At 31.7% G+C, this 20158-nt stretch overlaps 2 protein-coding genes across 2 annotated transcripts; one reads left to right on the top strand and one right to left on the bottom strand.

Annotated features, from left to right (window-relative positions):
• Positions 1 to 9008: 9008 nt before the first annotated feature.
• On the bottom strand, positions 9009 to 14623 carry LOC105343928 (cyclin-I). The gene is made up of 7 exons (XM_011451446.4): positions 14464 to 14623; positions 13982 to 14126; positions 12452 to 12580; positions 12106 to 12180; positions 11819 to 11959; positions 11442 to 11672; positions 9009 to 11280 (listed from the first exon to the last, which is right to left on the bottom strand). The coding sequence occupies exons 2-7, from the start codon at positions 14093 to 14095 to the stop codon at positions 10990 to 10992; spliced, it is 981 nt and encodes a 326-aa protein (XP_011449748.3). The 5' UTR covers positions 14096 to 14126; positions 14464 to 14623; the 3' UTR covers positions 9009 to 10989.
• A 131-nt stretch (positions 14624 to 14754) lies between these two features.
• On the top strand, positions 14755 to 18090 carry LOC105343927 (cyclin-G1). Its single transcript, XM_011451444.4, has 9 exons — positions 14755 to 14903; positions 15183 to 15400; positions 15566 to 15625; positions 15899 to 16030; positions 16151 to 16225; positions 16334 to 16576; positions 16736 to 16840; positions 17036 to 17250; positions 17404 to 18090. The coding sequence occupies exons 2-9, from the start codon at positions 15281 to 15283 to the stop codon at positions 17504 to 17506; spliced, it is 1053 nt and encodes a 350-aa protein (XP_011449746.2). The 5' UTR covers positions 14755 to 14903; positions 15183 to 15280; the 3' UTR covers positions 17507 to 18090.
• The last annotated feature ends 2068 nt before the right edge of the window (positions 18091 to 20158 follow it).

The raw sequence follows: 20158 nt of genomic DNA, 5'->3' as shown, positions 1-20158 counted from the left end.
GACATGTTGACCCATATTCTGATAGATATACATGATGTTTGTTTTTGGGGTTATATAAAAACGAATTTGGTCCGCTTCTTATTATGTTTCTTTACATTACTCAGTGAGATTAGAATATCTTTTAATATGGCGATTATAAGTTGAAAAAGGACTGTATTGTTATGCAATGGATAAGAAACTAAATTTGAATTCTATGACGCCATAGAATGCTTTTTCAAGAGCATTTAAAATCATGTGTATGCAATCTGCTCTTCTATTTTTGACCAGTTCTTTTCGTCAAGCGCAACCAAATTAATAACATCCTTCTTTTTAATTGAACTATTGTTTAAAACACTAGTACATGATCATTTGTTTTTAAAATTAGCCTTTAGTATCGATCAAAATGTAATCGGTTGTCGAAAAGTTTTCTTCAATTTCCAAATTGAATACCAAAAAAATGTTTAGAAATGGTAAGTGTTTTAGTTATACTAATTCGTATAGATTTAAATAACGAACTTTGAATTTTTTATGCATGATTCATCTTATGTAATCTTAGATGAGTTAAGTTCCCATTTGAGACAACGTGCGCGATGATTTCATGGCGGTTTTTATGTACCCTTTTGATTTTATTATTTATATACTTTTAATCGAATGGAAAATTTTAGTAGCTGCCAGCACACTACTTTTATCAAAATTATTCAAATGGTTTCTACTGATATTGTGTTTGACTCATTTTCAGATATCGCTTTTGTGGAATCTTTATTTAAAACTGAAAATACAAAAATGTTTTCATTGAACTTGAAAACAGATAATTACTGCATTGAATCGAATTTCTGATCACTCATATTTATCATTCTTAACAAACCAAACCCACAAAGACAAGCTTTTCCAGTTTATGAGTGAGTAATTTACGTTCTGAAGAACTAAACGGGCTCGAACATCAGGGAGAGAGACTTACTATAAATTGTTGTCTTAGTTTGAAGACTTTTATGATATTTTTTTTTTAAATGTGATGTTAGAAGAACATTCTATACATTGAAATGCCTCTACAAGATTTTTTTTAAATTCAGTCTGACCGTAGTATATATATATATATATATATATATATATATATATATATATATATATATACCTTTTGTTTTATAGACATGAGATGTTCAAAAATTAAGATAAATTTTAGGGGAACATTCTCGATATAGATATTAGAAAATTAAAAAAAAATGTGTTTTAAAGAATAAGAAAATCCCAAAGTCACCGGGGAGTGATAGCGTCACCGCTATTTTTAGAGTGATCTTTTTACGTACATGACACATTAATAAAATATGTATACATGGATTGTTTGGTGGTGTTTTGAAGGCTAGGAACTTTATTACTGTTTTATATTTATATTTTACAACAGTATAATTCATTGAATAAAAGTCTAAATTAGGTATACAGAATGGTTTCGGCAATTGAATCATGTCTTATAATTTCTGTTTGAAAATATTACATACAAAGACAGGATATTAACGTCTGTTTAAAAAAAAATGTCCTAATATGCTGATGATACTTTCCTCATTCTGTATACTTCTGCTTCGCATATTTTTATATTTAATGCACGTATAAGTACAAGTGTATAACTTTTTAAAAATGATAACAGGTTTATCTCAAAAGCAAAAATGATATGACCACTGAATATGTTTTACCATGTATTAATTTCTTAGTTTACTAGTATTGGGAAATAATAAAACCAGACTTTAAACGCTCGATGGTTGTTGCCATTTCGAAACTGTTATGATATCTATCTTCTTGACAAAAAAGAGATCTACAATACAAAAATATAAGAAGATATTCAACTTTTACAGCTAAGATATTTGAACTTTTTCTGTTATAGATGACGGTTTATGCCTAGATATATGTTAAATTTAAGATAGATCTCATAGATAATTCATTTTCTGAGAATAAGACATCCTTAAATGATGATATTCGTTGAGTAATCTATTTCAACGTTTTAAATGAAGTGTATGCACTTTCAAAATGTTATTGTGTACAAATGTTTCTATAAGGTTTTGAATAAAATATGAATTAAACAATATGTTTCGGAATGTGCATGACATTTGATGAGAGGTAAATGATAATCAGTTAAATAGATTTCAAAGATTGTTTGAATATATCCATTTTCTATTCATAGAATTGGTTCCATTGATTGCATGCCTTGGATTTGGAGCAATTTGACAGCAACCTAACAGTTTTCAGTAACGCACGATAAAAAGAAATAATTCCAACATACTTTTTGCAAATAATCATATATATTATAGCTTTAATCAGTTTTGATGTTTTTGCTAATCCCCCAAATTTTGTTTCTAGGCCCATTGGCAACCATTATTTAAGTACATGGTCACTATAGGTTATGCTGATAATATGTCCTATCAACATATCACTTCTATAATTTGTCAATAAGAAAGGAATTAAAGGAAACCAAATTCGAAACTTGTAGGCGATTCCCTAAAAGTTTAGGCTAATGTTACAAACTAACTACAAATTGGTCTGTTGTATTTGTTTAAGAAATGTTTAGAGTGTTATCTTATGGATTTTTGGAAGTTGCTTTTATTTCAGCTAACTTTTCTATAAATCACACGCATCGGAAATGACATGCGGATGACAAAATATCACCCGCAGCAAATTGTCGCAAATTCCTCGGTTTTCGTGTTTTATTAATCTTATTTTTTCTTAGGCAATAGACTAAAATATCGGAAAATATCATTAGACTTTACCAGAGGCTTCCTCTTCAGATAAGTCGTAACAACATTCACCAAATCAGTAAAGTTCAGACATTGGTCAAACAATAATCTTACACAAAACCAACTCTCAGGCCTGGGTTTTACTTCAGAATTTTTTATTTAACGTCAATGTTGGGGTGCAAAATAAAAAACATTATGTAGGATGTTGAATTTAACGTTCATATTCTCAAATCTACGTGTACATGATATCTGTTTGAAAAAAAAAATGTTTGAAAAGTCAGATATGTTTTGGCTTTTCATATTGAACTTATTTTGCAAACGGCGGTTAGGAAGTAGCTTTATGTTGGAAGAATTGTTTTTAAGTCTGTAAAACATATGATTATATACTAGTATATTGTATAATTACGATAAACCACTTTATATATAAATAAAAAGCTGCTTTTGTCTTTTCTAAAATTTGAAACTGATACATTCATGTAATCAATGTGTAACTCCAGAGTCATCCAATATTTTCAAAGGGCTCCGACATTACTTGTTTTGAAAACGTTTATGTCATACATGTAACACCTAAGTAAATTTTAAAATCATATCGTAAAATGTAAAAACAAATTTAAAGAACATCCATAAATCATTATAGCTCAGTAGGTGTTAATTTGATGGCCTAACTTAATTGCAAAAAAATCCTCAAAACCTATTGTGAAAGACTTTGAAAAGTCGAATGATTACCGTCAGGTCTAAACGTTACCAAGTACATGGGTTTTTTTTATCTGTCTGCAATCTGTACCAGTTAACATTTCTTTGTTTTCTTTCTGTGTTCGAGATTAGCATTATAATCAAAACCATCTTCTCTCTTTGCAAACACACAAAGAAAAAATGCTTTAAGGTTAATCAATATGAATTTTCTTGTTCAAACTGCAATGCACAAATTAGTGTTTATTGTTGCCTGAAACTTACAATGGTTTTGATCGATTATTTGTTAAACTTGCGTCTGAGATATTATTGCACGAATTTTTTGAAAACATTTTCACTTTCAATAAAGAATGTATAATTGGGTGCCCGAGTCTTTCAGACTCACAGTACAGCAAGACATATTACTTGTATCATCAAAGCTATCATACACCATGTAAATGCTGAATACTAATGATGGTCACACAAGAAATTGACTTCCCCTAAAAAAGAATTTTGTTGACCACAGCGAAAAATCTTGTGAAAGTGGAACAAATATGATTACCATGGGTTTTTTTTTTGGAAAGTTTTTTATGAAGACAAAAACATAAGGGACGGAAACAGTAAAACTTTCAAACAATATTCTTATAGAAAGCATACGCGTAAGGATCAATGTTACAATTATGTTTTGCATATGTATGTCTTAAACTTTTTTTCATAAATAATTTCATTGATTTGTTCTTTAATATATGTATGTTGTAATCTGTTTGGATATAACACAAGACCTTGGACTTTCTAACTATTAACGATTTCTTGTGGAAAAACAAGTTTAAAATGGCGCTTGTTTCAAGCGAAATATACACAAATTGCGCAGTTTTAGTTTTGTTGATTTCAAAGAACTATGTCTGGTTGCCAGAAATGAAATTGTCAGGTCTATGCCACATTGTGGTTTTGACACAACTGCCCAAAGTCCAAACTCATGTTAAAATGGTTCTATGCTTGTATTGTTGAAGCCTCTGTAACAAATGTGCCCTTCAACATTGAAACTTCCTAATTTGACAGGGAAAAGATATTAACGGTAATATTTACCGACTACGATGAGAAAATTACACCCTACTACAACATGAATTTGAGTTTTCATAAAGCATAATACAAGACTTCTTAGATTTATAAGACTTTTTTCATTTTGTTTACAATATACATTATCGGATACATACACCAGGTAAAGATTCAAACTGATAAAACTTTATTATCTTAATTTATCTCTTCGTAATAAACAGAGGAAATCTTTCTTGTAAAGAAGAATTATAAGTAAAGCCGTATCTTAAGTATATTTCTTGTACTAGAAATCATCAACTTCAGCTGAGCCCAATGTACGTTTGATATAAAAGAAAATGGCATAATTTGGAATATGTGCATTGATATTTTATGTTCAATTTTGAAAAGTTCAAACAAAAATCCTTACAATATATTTAATGGCACCATGTTTAAAATAAATGCATGCTTTGTTGTTTTGGTGACATATTTGTACTATAGCAGTATAGTAGACAATGGTAGCAACAGAAACCAAAACTGTATGCTTCTTCTTTTTCTTGCCAATGTTGTATACATATTTAAAACTAGAACTTGATCTCCATCGAAATTTGGGTCATTCCATCATACAAGTTTAATATTCCAAGCTTCCTCGTCGTGATATTGCCCTGGGTTTCGTTTTGGTTAAACGTAGACTCCACTCCAGCCCGAATTTCCCTCGGACTGTTGACAGTATTGACCATGACAACCCAGAGTCAGGGAGCCAAGGCATCGCTAACACGTGTCTCCTATGTTAAGGCCGTTGATATATGGATATCAACGTGTCTGTTCTTTGTGTTTCTGTGAATGTTTTAGCAAGGGTCGACTAACGAAAAGGTAATTCCTCTGCGACTTCAAAACTGAATGATGCAGACTGTGATGAGGTGGGTAAACAACCACACAGATATTTTGAAATTATTCCAGTCAATATGCCAACCAATCTTCATGTCAAATTATATTCATTACATATGTCAAAAACCAGACTTGAGACACTATTTTACACACTGAATTGCAATTAAACATGTAATGTTTTCTCTTTCCATACAGGGCAAAAGGAAACGAAAAGGAAAGTTGGAGTGTTTCTCATAACTTGGGGGTAAAGAACGTGCACGTTTACTTGATAAAATGTCACGTGCAATCTTTCCCGCCTCTTTCCTAGTATTTAATATGATTGATTGTCTTGTATATATGCTTATGGAACCATCACCTATAGTTTGAATAAAAACTATTTAACATACACAATACTCAGTAAATGACGTCATCATGAAACTCTATTGCAAATATTGTTATGTTGATTTGTTCATACATTTTGAAAAGGAAATATGATTGACGGAACATGTTCCTGAACAGAAATTAATTTTTCAATAAATTTGATGACCCAATCTTCGGTGACATGCAAAAGTATATTTTGCGGAATCGGCTTCTCAAAATTTAATGGTTATGTATTGTTTTTGAAATTGTGTAACATCCACTAAAATGGTTTTCAAGTGTCTCTTTTTGCCCTACAACTCGTGAATCGTGTTTACAGAAAACAAGCTTTTTCTGGGTATTATGTTCAATACTATGGATCAACTCGGTAAAAGAGGTCCAGCTGAAAATTGATGTCTCGAACTTCAAAGGATCTTAATAAAAGTTTGAGATAACCAGAGTTCGAAAGATATATAAACGGTTATTTATTGTTATATCATGATATAAAAAATAGTAATTAAAAAGTTATATTCATAGCATGGAAGTAAATTGACAAACTGAAACCCTACGTCTTTTTGCACTAAATTCAACGACACAATTTCAATTATTAATGCTTTCCCATTATTCTATCGAATGCAATCATACACAATAACATTTTGAATATATGAAATAATAAATGTTATATGTTTTTTTACAATAAAATATGCTTTTTGGTTATCCGTTAGATATATTGGATTAAAAAATTTTGGCTACAATGTAAGTTATACAGCAGATAAAATTTAAACGAATGAAAGTTTCCCAGAAAAGGCAAATCATAAAATAGGGTAGTTTCATTAAACCCGTGGGCAGTTCCAAGAATATGTTAATCCATAGTCTATAAATATCAAAACAGTATATGTTCATAGATAGTGCACTTCACCAAAACTAATATCGTGGATCAGCTCGACAACGAAATCAACATCTTTTTCTTCAACAGATATTGATAAAACCGCGTTATGAGATAAAATTCGTCAAAGCAACACCCTGTTTCCCTTCTTCCTGCTTGGAGTGAGTCTCATTTATTGGGTGAGTAGCTACCAGGATTAATATCTAGACCAGCCTTACGACATTGACCAACCATCGGTTGTAGAGAAACATGACGTCATTGACAAACGGAAACAATTTATCAATATGCACGTACATGTACATCAACAATTGTTGAATAACAGTGATGTTGACAATTAAACTTGGTTGTTGATATTTCCTTTCACCAGCAGGACTCGAAAGTATGTAATTGTTGGCAGATATTTTTTCTTCCTTAATCATAATTTTCATTACGCATGTAAGGTTCAATTTGGATTAAATAACAGAAAAAGGCCATCAAAAATGTTGATTTAAAGTATAAGTTAGGTAGTGAGATAACACACAATTATGATTTTCCCATTATAATTTCATAGTATTTCTACAAGGTAAATATATAACGCTTAACATCAAGAATTATTTCATTCTTCATAAATAGTTCAAAAATTCAATTTTGTTCAATTCAACCTTTTTTCATTTAAAAGTTCGATTTAAAAAGTTGAGTTCAAAAATTCAATTTTGTTCAATTCAAACTTTTTTCATTTAAAAGTTCGATTTAAAAAGTTGACTAGAAAATGAGACAGTAAGAATCTTTCTCACTGATTCAACATGAGACAACATATACATGTATGTGTTGAGTATAAGTTGCATGAGGAGTAGTTACATGGAATCTGCATGGCAGATCACAGCGCACCTGCTATTGTTTTTCATGTACTAACGCAAGGACGTGCAAGTACGTCGGAAATACGTATGGTTAGAAGGATATCTTCTGTAACTTAATTACAGAAAGACTCAAGTGTAAGTACATAACAATAGGATATATCAAAGATTAAGTAACCCACACCTGAATAACGATAAAGGTGTATGCGTACTAATCGCTGATTACTGTTACACTACTTGTAAAGGTCTCATGGTGCATCGAGTGCTTTAATTTAAAATAACCCTTCAATGTTTATATTTGTTTAAATTGGTGTGCCTGTTTCTAACGCCAATAATTGCAGATTTAAATAGTTTTAAACAATTCAATTGATAACGTAAGCTCGTTGCATAAATGCGATTGGATAAATCTCTTTGGGCACAAACAAATTGGAAATGTCTCAGAAAATAATAAAGTATATTAAATGATAATATATATTTATGCTTCTTGGTCCTGGGTATAGGCTCATGTGAGCTAAAGATGGTGCCTATTTTAACATTTTTGCCTTTAAACTCAAAGAACGATGCCAAAAACACTGTTCCTTTGTTAAGACCATATAAACTTTTAAGATTGATGTATGTCAGTTGATTTATAGTAGATATACAAAAGATTACGTGATGAATTGTGTCAAAAACCACAAATTTCATCGTGATATGCAGTTTAACAATCGACCTTTCTAGGAGAAAACCGATGGTATTTGCAAACTGCTCTCAATGCAGATGTACCTTGCCGTGTCTTGTCCTTAATAATGCCGCGCTTGAAGGCCATTCCCCCACCGCGTTTTATGCATTTTCACCTTAGTCAGTTTAAAGGTGAGAGGGACAGTTCGTGCTATAACGTGTATGAACTGTTTATAAGATAATGCCCGGACATACATGAATAACATCGGCGCCTCCCTGTAAATTGAATGTTACCTTGCCTTGTTCAAAAGTAATAGAAAAATTTTCCTTGGACAGTTAGACTATGACATTTTTCTTTAAAAACTATGATAGATAAATTTACGGTTCGAGGTTATAAGCAATTTTGACCCACATATGAAATGTGTGCACTTTAAAGTACTCGATCTTTGCCACAGTACTAACCTAGAAATTCAAATGAAATATCTGTCGGACATCGACCTAAATTCAGTCCCCTTTTAAACTTGGCACACGAGAAAACAAGTCCTCTCAGTAAATCCGGGTGGAAGGAGTGCCTGTTCATGCACATTGTAACTAAAAACAAAGGTTGCATTTAATTTGGTATTTTGTCCAAACAAAACCTGTTTGTTTTGCATCAAATACTGCAGGTTAACATGCCCAAAAAAGCGTGCACCTTGCCAAACTTGCGTGCACGTTACAGGTAAGTCACGTGGCTTCGTGCATTCCAATAGATACCCTGTGTTGCACAATGAGATAAGCACCGCAATTATACCTGGATTCGCAATACGAATACAGGTATAATTCCGGTGCATATCTCATTGTGCAATAATTTGCAGGTAATCGTGCACACAGTCTGGTACTGATACGCTTATCGACTACATCTGTATGGTCGGGTCAACTACCTATTGTTCGCAAATAGTTCAAGGCTCACTGACGCCCACAGGTAAAAATAGCAATAGTAACCTCAATATCATAACAGAGACAAGAAAAGCCACCAAAAATCATTTATAGCCATTCAAATCATACACTATACATTACACAGCCATCAATGAATACAACATTGTGTTGTCATTTACATTCAGAAGTTACCAAACTTGACAAGTCTAGAAAGTGTGAAATATAGAGAAGAAAACGAAAAGTGTTAAAGAGGGGAAAATATTCTGTCATTGACAATCAAGTTTGGTAACTTCATATACACAGCCTTACGGGACTAAAATGAAAACTATAACACAGATTTAACAACAATGAAATGAATTTTGAATTTTTCAATGTGACACCCTTTTCTCAATTCACACCGACTCTCTCAATAAATGTGGATTTCTGACTTTCTCTTTCTTACTTTATGTAAAAACAATCTTAAACAGATCTTGTTGGAATGGAAGTTGTACAGTTTAAAATCTAACGCAATGTTTGATGTTTGTTTTTTCTTTCACAAGTAAGATCAATTCCTCCCAGTATAATATCAATCTCCCTCCTCCTTTGATTCTAACATACATTGGCAAGTACAAATCACAATCGTCTCATAATATACAAGAGTATTCTATATTCTTATAACTTTACAGTATAAAACATCATTTACAATGCTGACCTGCACATTTTGCAAATGTTTGTTCTTTTGTATAACAGCTGGTATACATGGCCATTATAATATAAAAATTGGAGAAAAAAATTCTTGCTCTTTAAAATAAATATATAACAAGTTATAACTAAACGATTTTTCAACAAAACAAAATAACAAATAATTGGATCGTTCACACTTATTTTCTGACTAACATTGCGATTTTCATACATGGTCCAGTTATCATCTCTACATACAATCGCTTCAATGTCATTGGAATTATGCTGCCTGAGACTTTTCCCTTCCCTTGCTTGGGTGGAAATTCTTGAAATACCATTATCATACTCATTACAAAATCAAATATAAACAAGATCTCTTTGTACATTCAAATAAAAGGACAAAAAAATTATGTACAATCTAAGTTATAATGTTTGTTTATGAGAGTAACTGAAGAGATTTTTTTCATAAGTTTTTTTTATAACATTTTTTTGGTTCTTGTTAATCTTTAACAAGAATTTTGATAAATAAAACAAACTAAGTATGGCGGTTGGTGGCATTATTTATAATTTTTTGAAATTTTTCAGTCTCTCTCTTTTTCATCTCAAGCCTGTATGGATAGTACCTGCTTTTTTATTAAAAGACAGTTATCTTTACATAGTAAAGCATGATAACATGGTACAAAAGGCCACCCTACTTCATAAAAATATTTCTCACCGGAATCTCAATAATAGCACCTGAGTTTTTGCTTTCACATATTATTATTTTAAATAATTCATTTTTACAATTTTCTTCTCATGTATATTCTGGAGATCTATTCTTTTATCAAATCATACACCAAGGGAGAGAATCAAGCAATGTAAATAAAGTGGCCCTTGTACTCCTTGTAATGCAATAAATATAAATAAAAATCTACAGAAAATAAAACATAACAAACTATAACAACTCAAGAAGACTGTTAACACAATTTCCATACAGGCTTGAGAGAAAACTGTTTCAGCACTGAAAAGCCTGATATCAAAACAACTTTGTGTTGTTTGTAGAATTTGTCCAGCAACTGATTTTAACAAAGCCTACCTTTTAATCTTCTTTACCCTATTATTGCTCTTAAGCTTCAAAATATCAATTCCCACAATTGAAAGTTTTCAATTCATGTATTGTTATTTAATATATCGTTCTGCAAAATTAAAAAATCTGATCATTACTTACATAGGTTTCAGAGTAGTTGCAATTGACAAAAGATTATTTTTGATTGTCAAGTGTAATTTGCAATTATGAACAATTTTTTACCTCTTAAAATCATTACACTTTATTTAAAATAGGGACTATTATTAAATATGTTAGCCTGAATCTAGTTTAAATTAGTAAACTTGAAGAGAGATAGCTTTGTCAGTCATATAGAACACAGGTTGTGTTCTACATGGCGCTGACAGCTGGAATTAGGAAACTACTTCTGTCATCAGTGTCTTGGTGCTGAACAAACTCTGAGCTACATGACTTCCTCACAGCCGATGTCTCCATGCTGTCTTCGCTGTACAGGCGTTTGATGCCATCATACAGGTCTTCCTCTTCATCATCCACCGCCTTCCTTTTGATGGATTTGGAGCGCTTGACCACACGAAACTGATATCCAGAGGGCAGAAAACCATGCTTTGTCAGGTGCTGACCAATCATTTCTCTGCATTGAATGAAGGTCTGGTTGTTGATCTGAAAGCACAATGAATTTGTTCCCAAAAGGTGTCTTCAAAAGGCATTTTTTTAAAAAGAGACTTTTTTCCTTCAATTCTTAAAATTATATTAAATAATTTTTTAACATTTTTTCACCTTAACCAAATTAAAAGGACGAATTGAGAAATCTGATTTCTTACATCTGCCACTTGCTGGACCATGCTAATGATGGAGAACCAGTTAGGGGTGATCTGTTCCAGTTCCAGGCTGACTATGGATAGCACAAGATTGATGGGGCTGAAGACCGCCAGCTGGTGGTTTCCCAAACAATGGAAGATCTTCCGCATCATCAAACTCAGGTGCTGGGAAGGAGTCAGGTGGCTCAGTCCATCGAGCAGTTTGGGGTAACAACTCATAAGCAAACCATGGATCTGCAATCAAGCCAGACAAATTCAATCTTTAGTTCAATACTGACACTCAATATATACCAAAAAAATTCTACTTCATAATTTAAATACACAGAATTTGAAATCCGTTTTCATTATTTTACATAAGTGTGCATAAAGCTCCAACTTACAATGTGAAGAAGATCAACTGCTGTGGCTTGTTTAACGTTCCAGGACAGTTTGTTGAGAATAATGGCCTCCATCCTCAGAACTTCTGCCACGGAGCAGGCACACTTGATAGTCTTCACAAGATCCTTGGTACTTGGTATTACCTAGGAAAATAACAATAATAATTTTAACTAAATTAAACACATAAGATGCGTTACCAACTTCTCTTTATAACAAGGAGCAACATGCGTTGTTTGTTATATAGCAATCAACACATGTAAATCATGTCATCTAAAAATATTGTTCATACCTCATCCTCTTCTAGGGTTTTAGCTGCTATGTACAAGCAGCAGATGGCTACACAGGGAAGATACTTGGGGCGGACCTAGAAAATCAAATAATTTTTATTCAGTCAGAGACACAGCATAAGAATGTAAACAGGTAAAATAATCAAAACACATCCACTGAAGCGAATCATTTCTACTAAGTTCTGCTGTAAATTCTTCACATTTCAAAATGACTTTGAAGTTCATGAATATTCATAAAAATTCTGCTGTTTAACATTCTTTGATTGTAATTTTGTAAAGTTATGCACTTGCCTAATAATTGAACATGCATGAATGATCAGTGAAGGAGTAAACAATCAAGGTGTTTACCTTTACAAGATTCAGAAAGCGGTCAATGAGGGAAATGGCCAGTCCCAGAGTTTCCGGGGAAAATCTGAACTCTGCGTTCAATGACAAAACCCAGCCAACAATTCTGTCTCTTTGGAAACCAAGGACCTCCTATTAAAAAAAAGAATTTTTACATAAGAAAATGTGCTTGATAAAGAAAATAAAAGAAATCTACCATAACATGAATATACCATATCATAACTCGATTGGAAGCTTAAACCAGTACATACATGTCATTGATATTTTTTGCCAGCCAGTTGTGTCACTTAATCTTTATTAAATTATTCACTTTAATTATGAAGTTTGGAGTTTTGCAAAAATTAAGAATTGCTAAATTGAAAAGAAAAATAGAACACACTGTTCAAATATTTTGAACAAATAAAGAAGGATAAGAGAGAAACCATTGTTATTTAATGTGTTTATAAGTTTAAAGTTGAAAGCTATACATTTAGAATAGAATGAGTGAAATAACTCTAACATGACTTCATAATTGAAATAAATGCTTGCATGAATAGCTCCAATAAAACATTAGTTCCCAAAATAAATAACTGATTGAGTCAGTGACAAGACAAAAGACATAGAAATGACAATAAATTAAATAACCAACGGTTGTTAGAACAACAATAATGTTAAACACGAGCACCTGCCAACAATCACTGTTCACTGTTTACTGGTCTCATGATCAATGACCTTGAAAAGCTGGGGTTTAAATGGAGTTATAAATAACTCCTGTCATACAGATAGAAATTAGGTCAAAACAATGAAACCTGTATTATAAATTCATATTAATTCAAATAAATGCAAATTATTCCATTGTGTTGTCATACATGTAACAAAGGAATGATGCAAAAATTCATCTTGCTTTGTTTTCAATGTTATCTTTTTTTTTTTTTTAAAGATATAAATAGGTACACCTTATTGTAAATCTATTTTCACTTTGGATTTTCAGTCTTACCATTACAAATACAAGCCAAAACTACTGTAAATTGAGAATTTTTTAAATTGTTCAATAAACATCAAGGAATAAATGGGGTATTGAGTTTAGAGGAAAGGTTTGGTTTACAGGAAAACACTTAAAGGGATACTGGTCATGGAGGACAGTTTGTAGTACATGTAACAACTAAAGAATGCATCATCTTACTCAACATCCTACACATTTGTCGTCAATGGAATGTTTACAACAATAATCTACACATACTTCCTTATTCTGATAGAAATCATTGATATTGTATGAAATACGTCATCCAATATTTAAGTAGTGTATGCAATTTTTAGTAGTCTTATTTTGTAGTATAAAACATTAAGACCAGTCAAATCACTCTAAATGAGAAAACTTTTGATGGGGGAAAAAAAATCAAAGTCTCAAGACTATAGTCAACTTCAATTCAAGGAGTCATAGTAAAAATTTAAGGATTTGACAGTTTTATAAAAGCCTATATCTACACAGTGCTTCTTTTAAACGAAATAAACTGTTTAATGAGATCATGAAACAGATCCTGTAAGTAGTCTTACATCAGGGGATCCTGTAGATTTGTACAAGAAGGGTGACCACTGACTGCTCTTTGCAAGGTGCTCCCCAAGCATCTTCATCAGATGCTTAGCATCGAATCTCTTGTGTGACTCCATCCTTTAAACCCCAAACTGCTGCACCAAAACACTGAAAAAAAAGAGTCCATTCTTAGTAGATACTTACAACAATTCGATTAAAACACAGAATATTCATTCTGGAATGTTCAATGACAACAATCAGATAATCATATAATACTAGAATGTTATAAAACAGCTGATATAGTAACCAGTGGTTTCAGGTAAATTAATAATATCAAGTATTAAATCTATTCAATTCAATGTTTCTTTCAACTTTGGTCCCTTATACCAATATTTTCTCTCGAAATTATTTATTATATTCATCTTTTACCAATGTCAAAATGGCTTCCATGATTCAGCTGATGCAAACTCAACATCGAATGTGAAACATACGAATATTCACTCACCTGATAAGAAAAATGGAACGAGAGTTGAACTAGGATGTTCCCCTGTTCCATTAACACTATCCTGCTTACATTGATGTTTTTAAACCTCCATCTTCTGTCGAATAAACGAAAACTAAAAGAGCTGTGTATAATAGTTGCGTTCCAAGGAAATTCCTTGTTGGTAAGGGTCAAAATTAGTTCCCAGTGTCTATATCAGTATTCATCCGCAGAGTAAAAACTTAAAATAATTGTAAAAAATTTTGTATGATTTTTGTTTGCATAGACTAAACACAAAATACGACAAATTTTCAGTTTGCATCAAATAAATAAACTAATATTTAACCCACTTTTTTAAAGAATTAACGGAGTAGCTAACGCGGAGGGAGAACTACGCCCTTAGCTGCGAACAAGTGTTGTTTTCATCATTTTGGGTCAGAGCTGTCAAACAAGGAAACTATGAGGTAAAGGGACATTTCACAGACAAGCTTATGTACAGTTTATTTATTTAATAGTTAAAAAGTATATTCTAGTTGCAGGTGGAAAGCTAGTGTCTAGTTTCTGTTTTTTATCCATCACAATTTTTATGCTGATGTTTACAAAACAAACTATTTTTAGTCCACATTTGAATAGACAAATACGACCAATCAAAATAGAGGTTACAAATCTTAGATGTACGGAGAAAGGGTTTTACAAAAGCGGTTTTGAATATGCGCCAAATTTTAAAAATTTTGTGTTGACAGCTGCCGTCTGCAAGTAGCGTAATGACAAGCGGAGAAGATCAGACGCAAATTGCTGCGAGGATTTAATTGAAGGACTTTACACAGTCTCAGCAGCAAAAATGGTCCAAGGAACGATTGACTGCAGTGAACAAGTGATAAAAAAGCTCTTCGACAACATTATGGATCAAAATCAGCTGAGCGTGTTGAACCAAATCACTTCCAGGGAATCCTCAGAAAAAGTACTTTTTCTTATAGGCCTACAATACATGTATAAAAATTTAAATATCAGGCCTGGAGCTTGATTTGATAAACTTGTAAAATTATCAATTGCATTATAAAACATTGAATAATTGCTTATTGAAATATATGATATAAATTTAATCTAAAAAAATTTTTTTGGGCAGTTTGCAGACTTAATAACTAGTCTAGAAGAAAAATTGAAAAGATGTGGACACCTAAAAAAGGTATAAAAATCATAGATGATTTAACAACAGATTAAGATGATTAATGTATTAATTACTTGCATGTACTTGTGAGAGAAATTTTTTTTTTATATATATATATAATAGACACGATAACACAAGTTTTCAATTATTGTAAATATATGAAACACTTTAAGATGTAATTTAAGAATACACTGTTATTCTAATTTATTTTATATACTGAATAACTGATATCATAAATTTAAAACTTCAGTGATAGTGCTATATTTGTAAACTTATCTATATTTATAACAGGGTAACATTATATGTGCTCAAAGAGACAGAGCTGTTTCAACAATCCGGTGTTTGACACACTTCTACACTTGTACTTCTGTTACTTTCGCCACTGCAGTTAGCTCTCTGGATCGATTTCTATCCAAAGTCAAGGTATTTCATATATCCAAGAAAATTTGAATGTCTTTTTAAAATATTCACTCAAATCTTTTAATAATCAAAAGCTAGGGTGGGGAAATCTAAATTGTAAAACTTTGACATTTTAAATTGCAGGTACAACCAAAGTATTATTCCTGTGTGGCAACAGCTTGTTTTTATCTATCCATTAAATTTCTAGACGAGGACGAGGTAAATTTGATTTAAAATTCCTTCTCTTCATACATGAAATTTTACATTTCCTTTTTATATCATTTGGATCATTTTAAGATAAACATGTTCAAATAAACCTTTCACCAGAATGCACCATCAGCAACGCAGTTGTCTAACTTGATGCAGCATGCATGGAAATCCTCAGATTTAAAACGAATGGAAATGGTCATCCTCCAAAAATTGGATTGGAATCTCTGGGTTGAAACCTGTCCGTCTCTACTTAAAACTTTATGTGATATCATTCAAAATTTTACCACATCTCCAATGCTGGACCAACTTATACAAAAGTTTGAGACCTGCATCAACTACAGCTCATGTGCAATCTATTCTGTAAGTTAAAATGTTAATAATTCAAAATTGTAATACATTTTAATTGTATATTTTCTCAAAGCCAGCATATTCCCAAAGATTAATTGTCAGCATGCTATACAAATTTTGAGTATCATACTTTTTTACTCCATTTAACCACTGTGTCTCTTTTCTTGATAGACTGCTACCTTGGCTCTTGCCCTGATTCATCACAGTCTCAAAGAGAGTAATTTGATGAACGATGCTGTAAGACAGTGTGTTTTAGATCTTCACAACATCTGCCAGGTAACATTTATAGTTTAAATTCAAATGTTGGGATTATAAACATACGGTACAAGCTGTGAATTATAATTGTATTCATTTCAAATTTCACTCAGTGACACTTGTAGTACAGAAAAGAAGCAGATATTCAGAACGATTTAATCAATCTAAGAGTATGTGTATTTTTATTATGAATTAAATAAATTTATATCATTCCAGGTGTCAGATGCTGAGTTTTATGAATGTCAAGCAGCAGTAGGTCAGGTGCTTGATAACTACAAGAACAGTCCAAAAACCCATCCACGCTGTCTTCCAACACCCAAACCTTTCCTCCGGCCAAACCTGGTATCACGTCCCAGTCTGTATGGAGATTCAGAGTTACCTGCCATTGAAGAAAATCCTTCGTTGGAAGTGGTAGTCAGTGAATCAGAGAGGTGAGAAAATCTTCCTTGTTGAAAGGTGTTTTTTTTCTTTTCAGTCATCCCATTTCTTATGATATTAGAACTGTGTTAATTTTTTCTATGATTCCTCTTTTTTGGGTTAATTGTGGAAAGTGTAATAATTTCTCAATTTTTATTTTCTTCTAGTGATATATTTATAAAGTATGTGGACCAAAAGTATGTGTATGGAGGTCAAAGTTGGAGCCGGTGTATTCTACCTCAGAAAAGTGCCACATGTAGTTTGGAGTAATCTTTGAAGTGCAATATTACAAACATTTAGAATGCCAAGTTTAAGCATATCCTGTTATAAATCAAAATTATTTATTTTTACAGTTTTACATTGAATATTGTTTTATTAATAGTAAGCAAATTACTTACAGAAAGTTAAATGTAAAGCTGTTTTAATTGAAATTTTATGTTTTAATGATGTGTTATTTTAATGCTCCCTTATTTATTTAAATCTTAATGACATTGTACAGTGAGAGACAAAGAAAAGTCTTAAATGCTGGGTCATAGACATCTTATTTTGTTTATTTACACAAAATGTCTCTAGCATAACACAGTAAATGAGTATTCTGTAACATATATAGAAAAGTTTATCTAGTATAAAAAAAATTTCCGTTGGAAAAAAAAATATTCAGAAATCCATTGTTGTATAGGTAGCTATAATAATTATTATTTTGTATTTAGTGTTTTAAATGTTGTGTGTGTGTGGAGTAAATCTGTATTGTGTGTGAATTCTATGAAAGGTTTTGTGTATGAATAGAAGTTAAACTTATTTAGAGACTGTATTAAAATTGGTGCAAATAAATTATTTTTTATACAAATCAAGAATTGTTTTACCCATACCCAAAATGCAAAATTAGTAATCTTTTTTACAATGAATATTGAACTTCGTTGTACTTTATCATACAATAATCACATTGTTGACTGGCCTTTGTCTTGTATTTTTGGGTTGTAAATATTAACAGTGAAATGGTTTACCTTATTAATAGGGATTAACCAACCTCATGACCCCTCATTAATTTGGTAATAAATCAAGGTTCATTGACCTACTACTTGCGTATGTAAAAGCTGGGTTAATGGTCTATTAGGTTATTACACGGACTGAATCTCTCACTTTTAAACAAGTAATCATCGAAGCATTTTAATACACAAATAACGCACTCCATACTTCAAAATACAAGTGTTGACATCAAAATTAATGTCGCCAAATGCATCGCACGTCTCAAAAGCGCTGTATTATTGAAAATGAAGTTTCAAAATTTGGATTATCACTTGCATTGCTTGTTTATATATATCTCAACAATTTTGTATTTCTACGGTTCTACGGGCAGTTTTTAATGTGAATACTATCATCCGTTGTGTTCTAGAGGTCTTTCAAATTCACTTCTCCCTATTTTACCACATACCATGCGATGACTTATCAAAATTTAGATAAAAAAGTCAATTATGATAAATAAAGATATATATATATACTAGTATATATGTACAGTGTGCATTTCTCAGTTTTCGAATGTTACGTGTAGATCAAACGTGTAACTTTCACGTACATGTGCAGGTACCCGTTAGTTTGCTTTTAAAACCTCTTTATTTTTTTCTGAATTCTCAGATTGTAATAAATGTTATTGTTAAAACATGTGTATGTCCATTTACCGATACAAGGTTAAATGTAACCTATTAATTTAAAGCAATATATTTACATCTACCAAGCATAATTTCCTCTATTTTTTACGGAAACTTATAGTTAATTCATAGCTCTATAGAAACATCCAGGATGAAATCTACACGCCGTATTTATCGATTGGTCGAAATCTACAGCGGCTGAAAGTGACAGGACTGAAATTGACACGCCCTGTTTATCGATTGGTCTGAACCTACAGCGACCTTAGTAAAATCCCGGACTGCACGAAATAATCATGACGATGCCAGACTGTTTCTTTAAGCTAACGTACTTTTGTACATCAACAGTAATTTAGTGAATTTTACTAACTTTTCATAATCAGTTTATTAATTAGTTAAAGAAAGATGTTAATATAAACAATAAAATGCTTTCTTTGATGATTCATGCGGGTTATGAAGGTAGCAATCATTGCAGGAAAAATTTACATAACCCGGTAACGCGGGTTATGTATTTTTGTCTGCAGTGTCGCTACTTTTATATCCCGAATGAATCGCCAAAGAAAGCATTTTATTGTTTAAATGAGCTGTATTGTTTGGATTATTATTTTGCTGCAAAATCGTGCTAGTGTGTTAAGTCTGCATATAATTTAAACTTTTATGATAAATAAGATTTGAAAATATTATTAATTTTTGTCAGAGGAAAGATTTGTCTTCTAAGGAAAATATAGCAAATCTATTTTTATACAGGACGAGGAATGAATTCAATATATATTTATTAGTTTTATACGATTCAAAATGGTTTGGGACAGTATGTTTTATGAACCTTTTGAATCCTTTTCCGTACTTTACGGCTTTAATGAAATTATGTAGAAAATGAATTAGTTTCTTGATATACTATATTAAAACACGGGAAAAGTAATCCCGATACATATGTTCAATTTGACATTATTTCAAAGGGGAGTCAAGAACTTGTTTGATACCGTTTTTGGAAAGACTGTATGCATTCTCGATATTTTTCATTAAGCAAAAATGGACAAAACTCTGAGATTTGTTTCTTAATTCCTTCATATATTACATATATAAATGTCAGTTTAAACCATGAATTTTCGTTGTGTTTACCAAATAATGGAGACCCGGCACACCTTTTCAAACAACACTACTGTTATGAAGCATCGTTAAAAGATTTCAATAAACTTGTAGGCACCTTTCATTTACAAGATCTTGACCTTTAAGTTTACATGATTGTACACATTTAATGAGTATAATGACTTTGGCGCAA

This window comes from Magallana gigas, chromosome 2, assembly GCF_963853765.1.
Source record: "Magallana gigas chromosome 2, xbMagGiga1.1, whole genome shotgun sequence".
In the NCBI taxonomy this organism is placed as follows: Eukaryota; Metazoa; Mollusca; class Bivalvia; order Ostreida; family Ostreidae; genus Magallana; species Magallana gigas.
Note: the sequence above shows the minus strand (reverse complement) of the source record. Positions and strands in the feature narration are given on the sequence as shown.

Bases quoted from the DNA above. Each gene is read 5' to 3' on its own strand.
- LOC105343927 (XM_011451444.4), top strand. From the start codon at position 15,281: ATGGTCCAAGGAACGATTGACTGCAGTGAACAAGTGATAAAAAAGCTC. The intron at 15,401-15,565 runs GTACTTTTTCTT...TTTTTTGGGCAG, and splicing joins CCAGGGAATCCTCAGAAAAA to TTTGCAGACTTAATAACTAG. The intron at 16,031-16,150 runs GTATTTCATATA...TTTAAATTGCAG, and splicing joins GATTTCTATCCAAAGTCAAG to GTACAACCAAAGTATTATTC.
- LOC105343928 (XM_011451446.4), bottom strand. From the start codon at position 14,095: ATGGAGTCACACAAGAGATTCGATGCTAAGCATCTGATGAAGATGCTT. The intron at 11,960-12,105 runs GTATGAACAATA...TTATTTTCCTAG, and splicing joins AAACCCTAGAAGAGGATGAG to GTAATACCAAGTACCAAGGA. The intron at 11,673-11,818 runs GTAAGTTGGAGC...GCTTGATTGCAG, and splicing joins CAGTTGATCTTCTTCACATT to ATCCATGGTTTGCTTATGAG.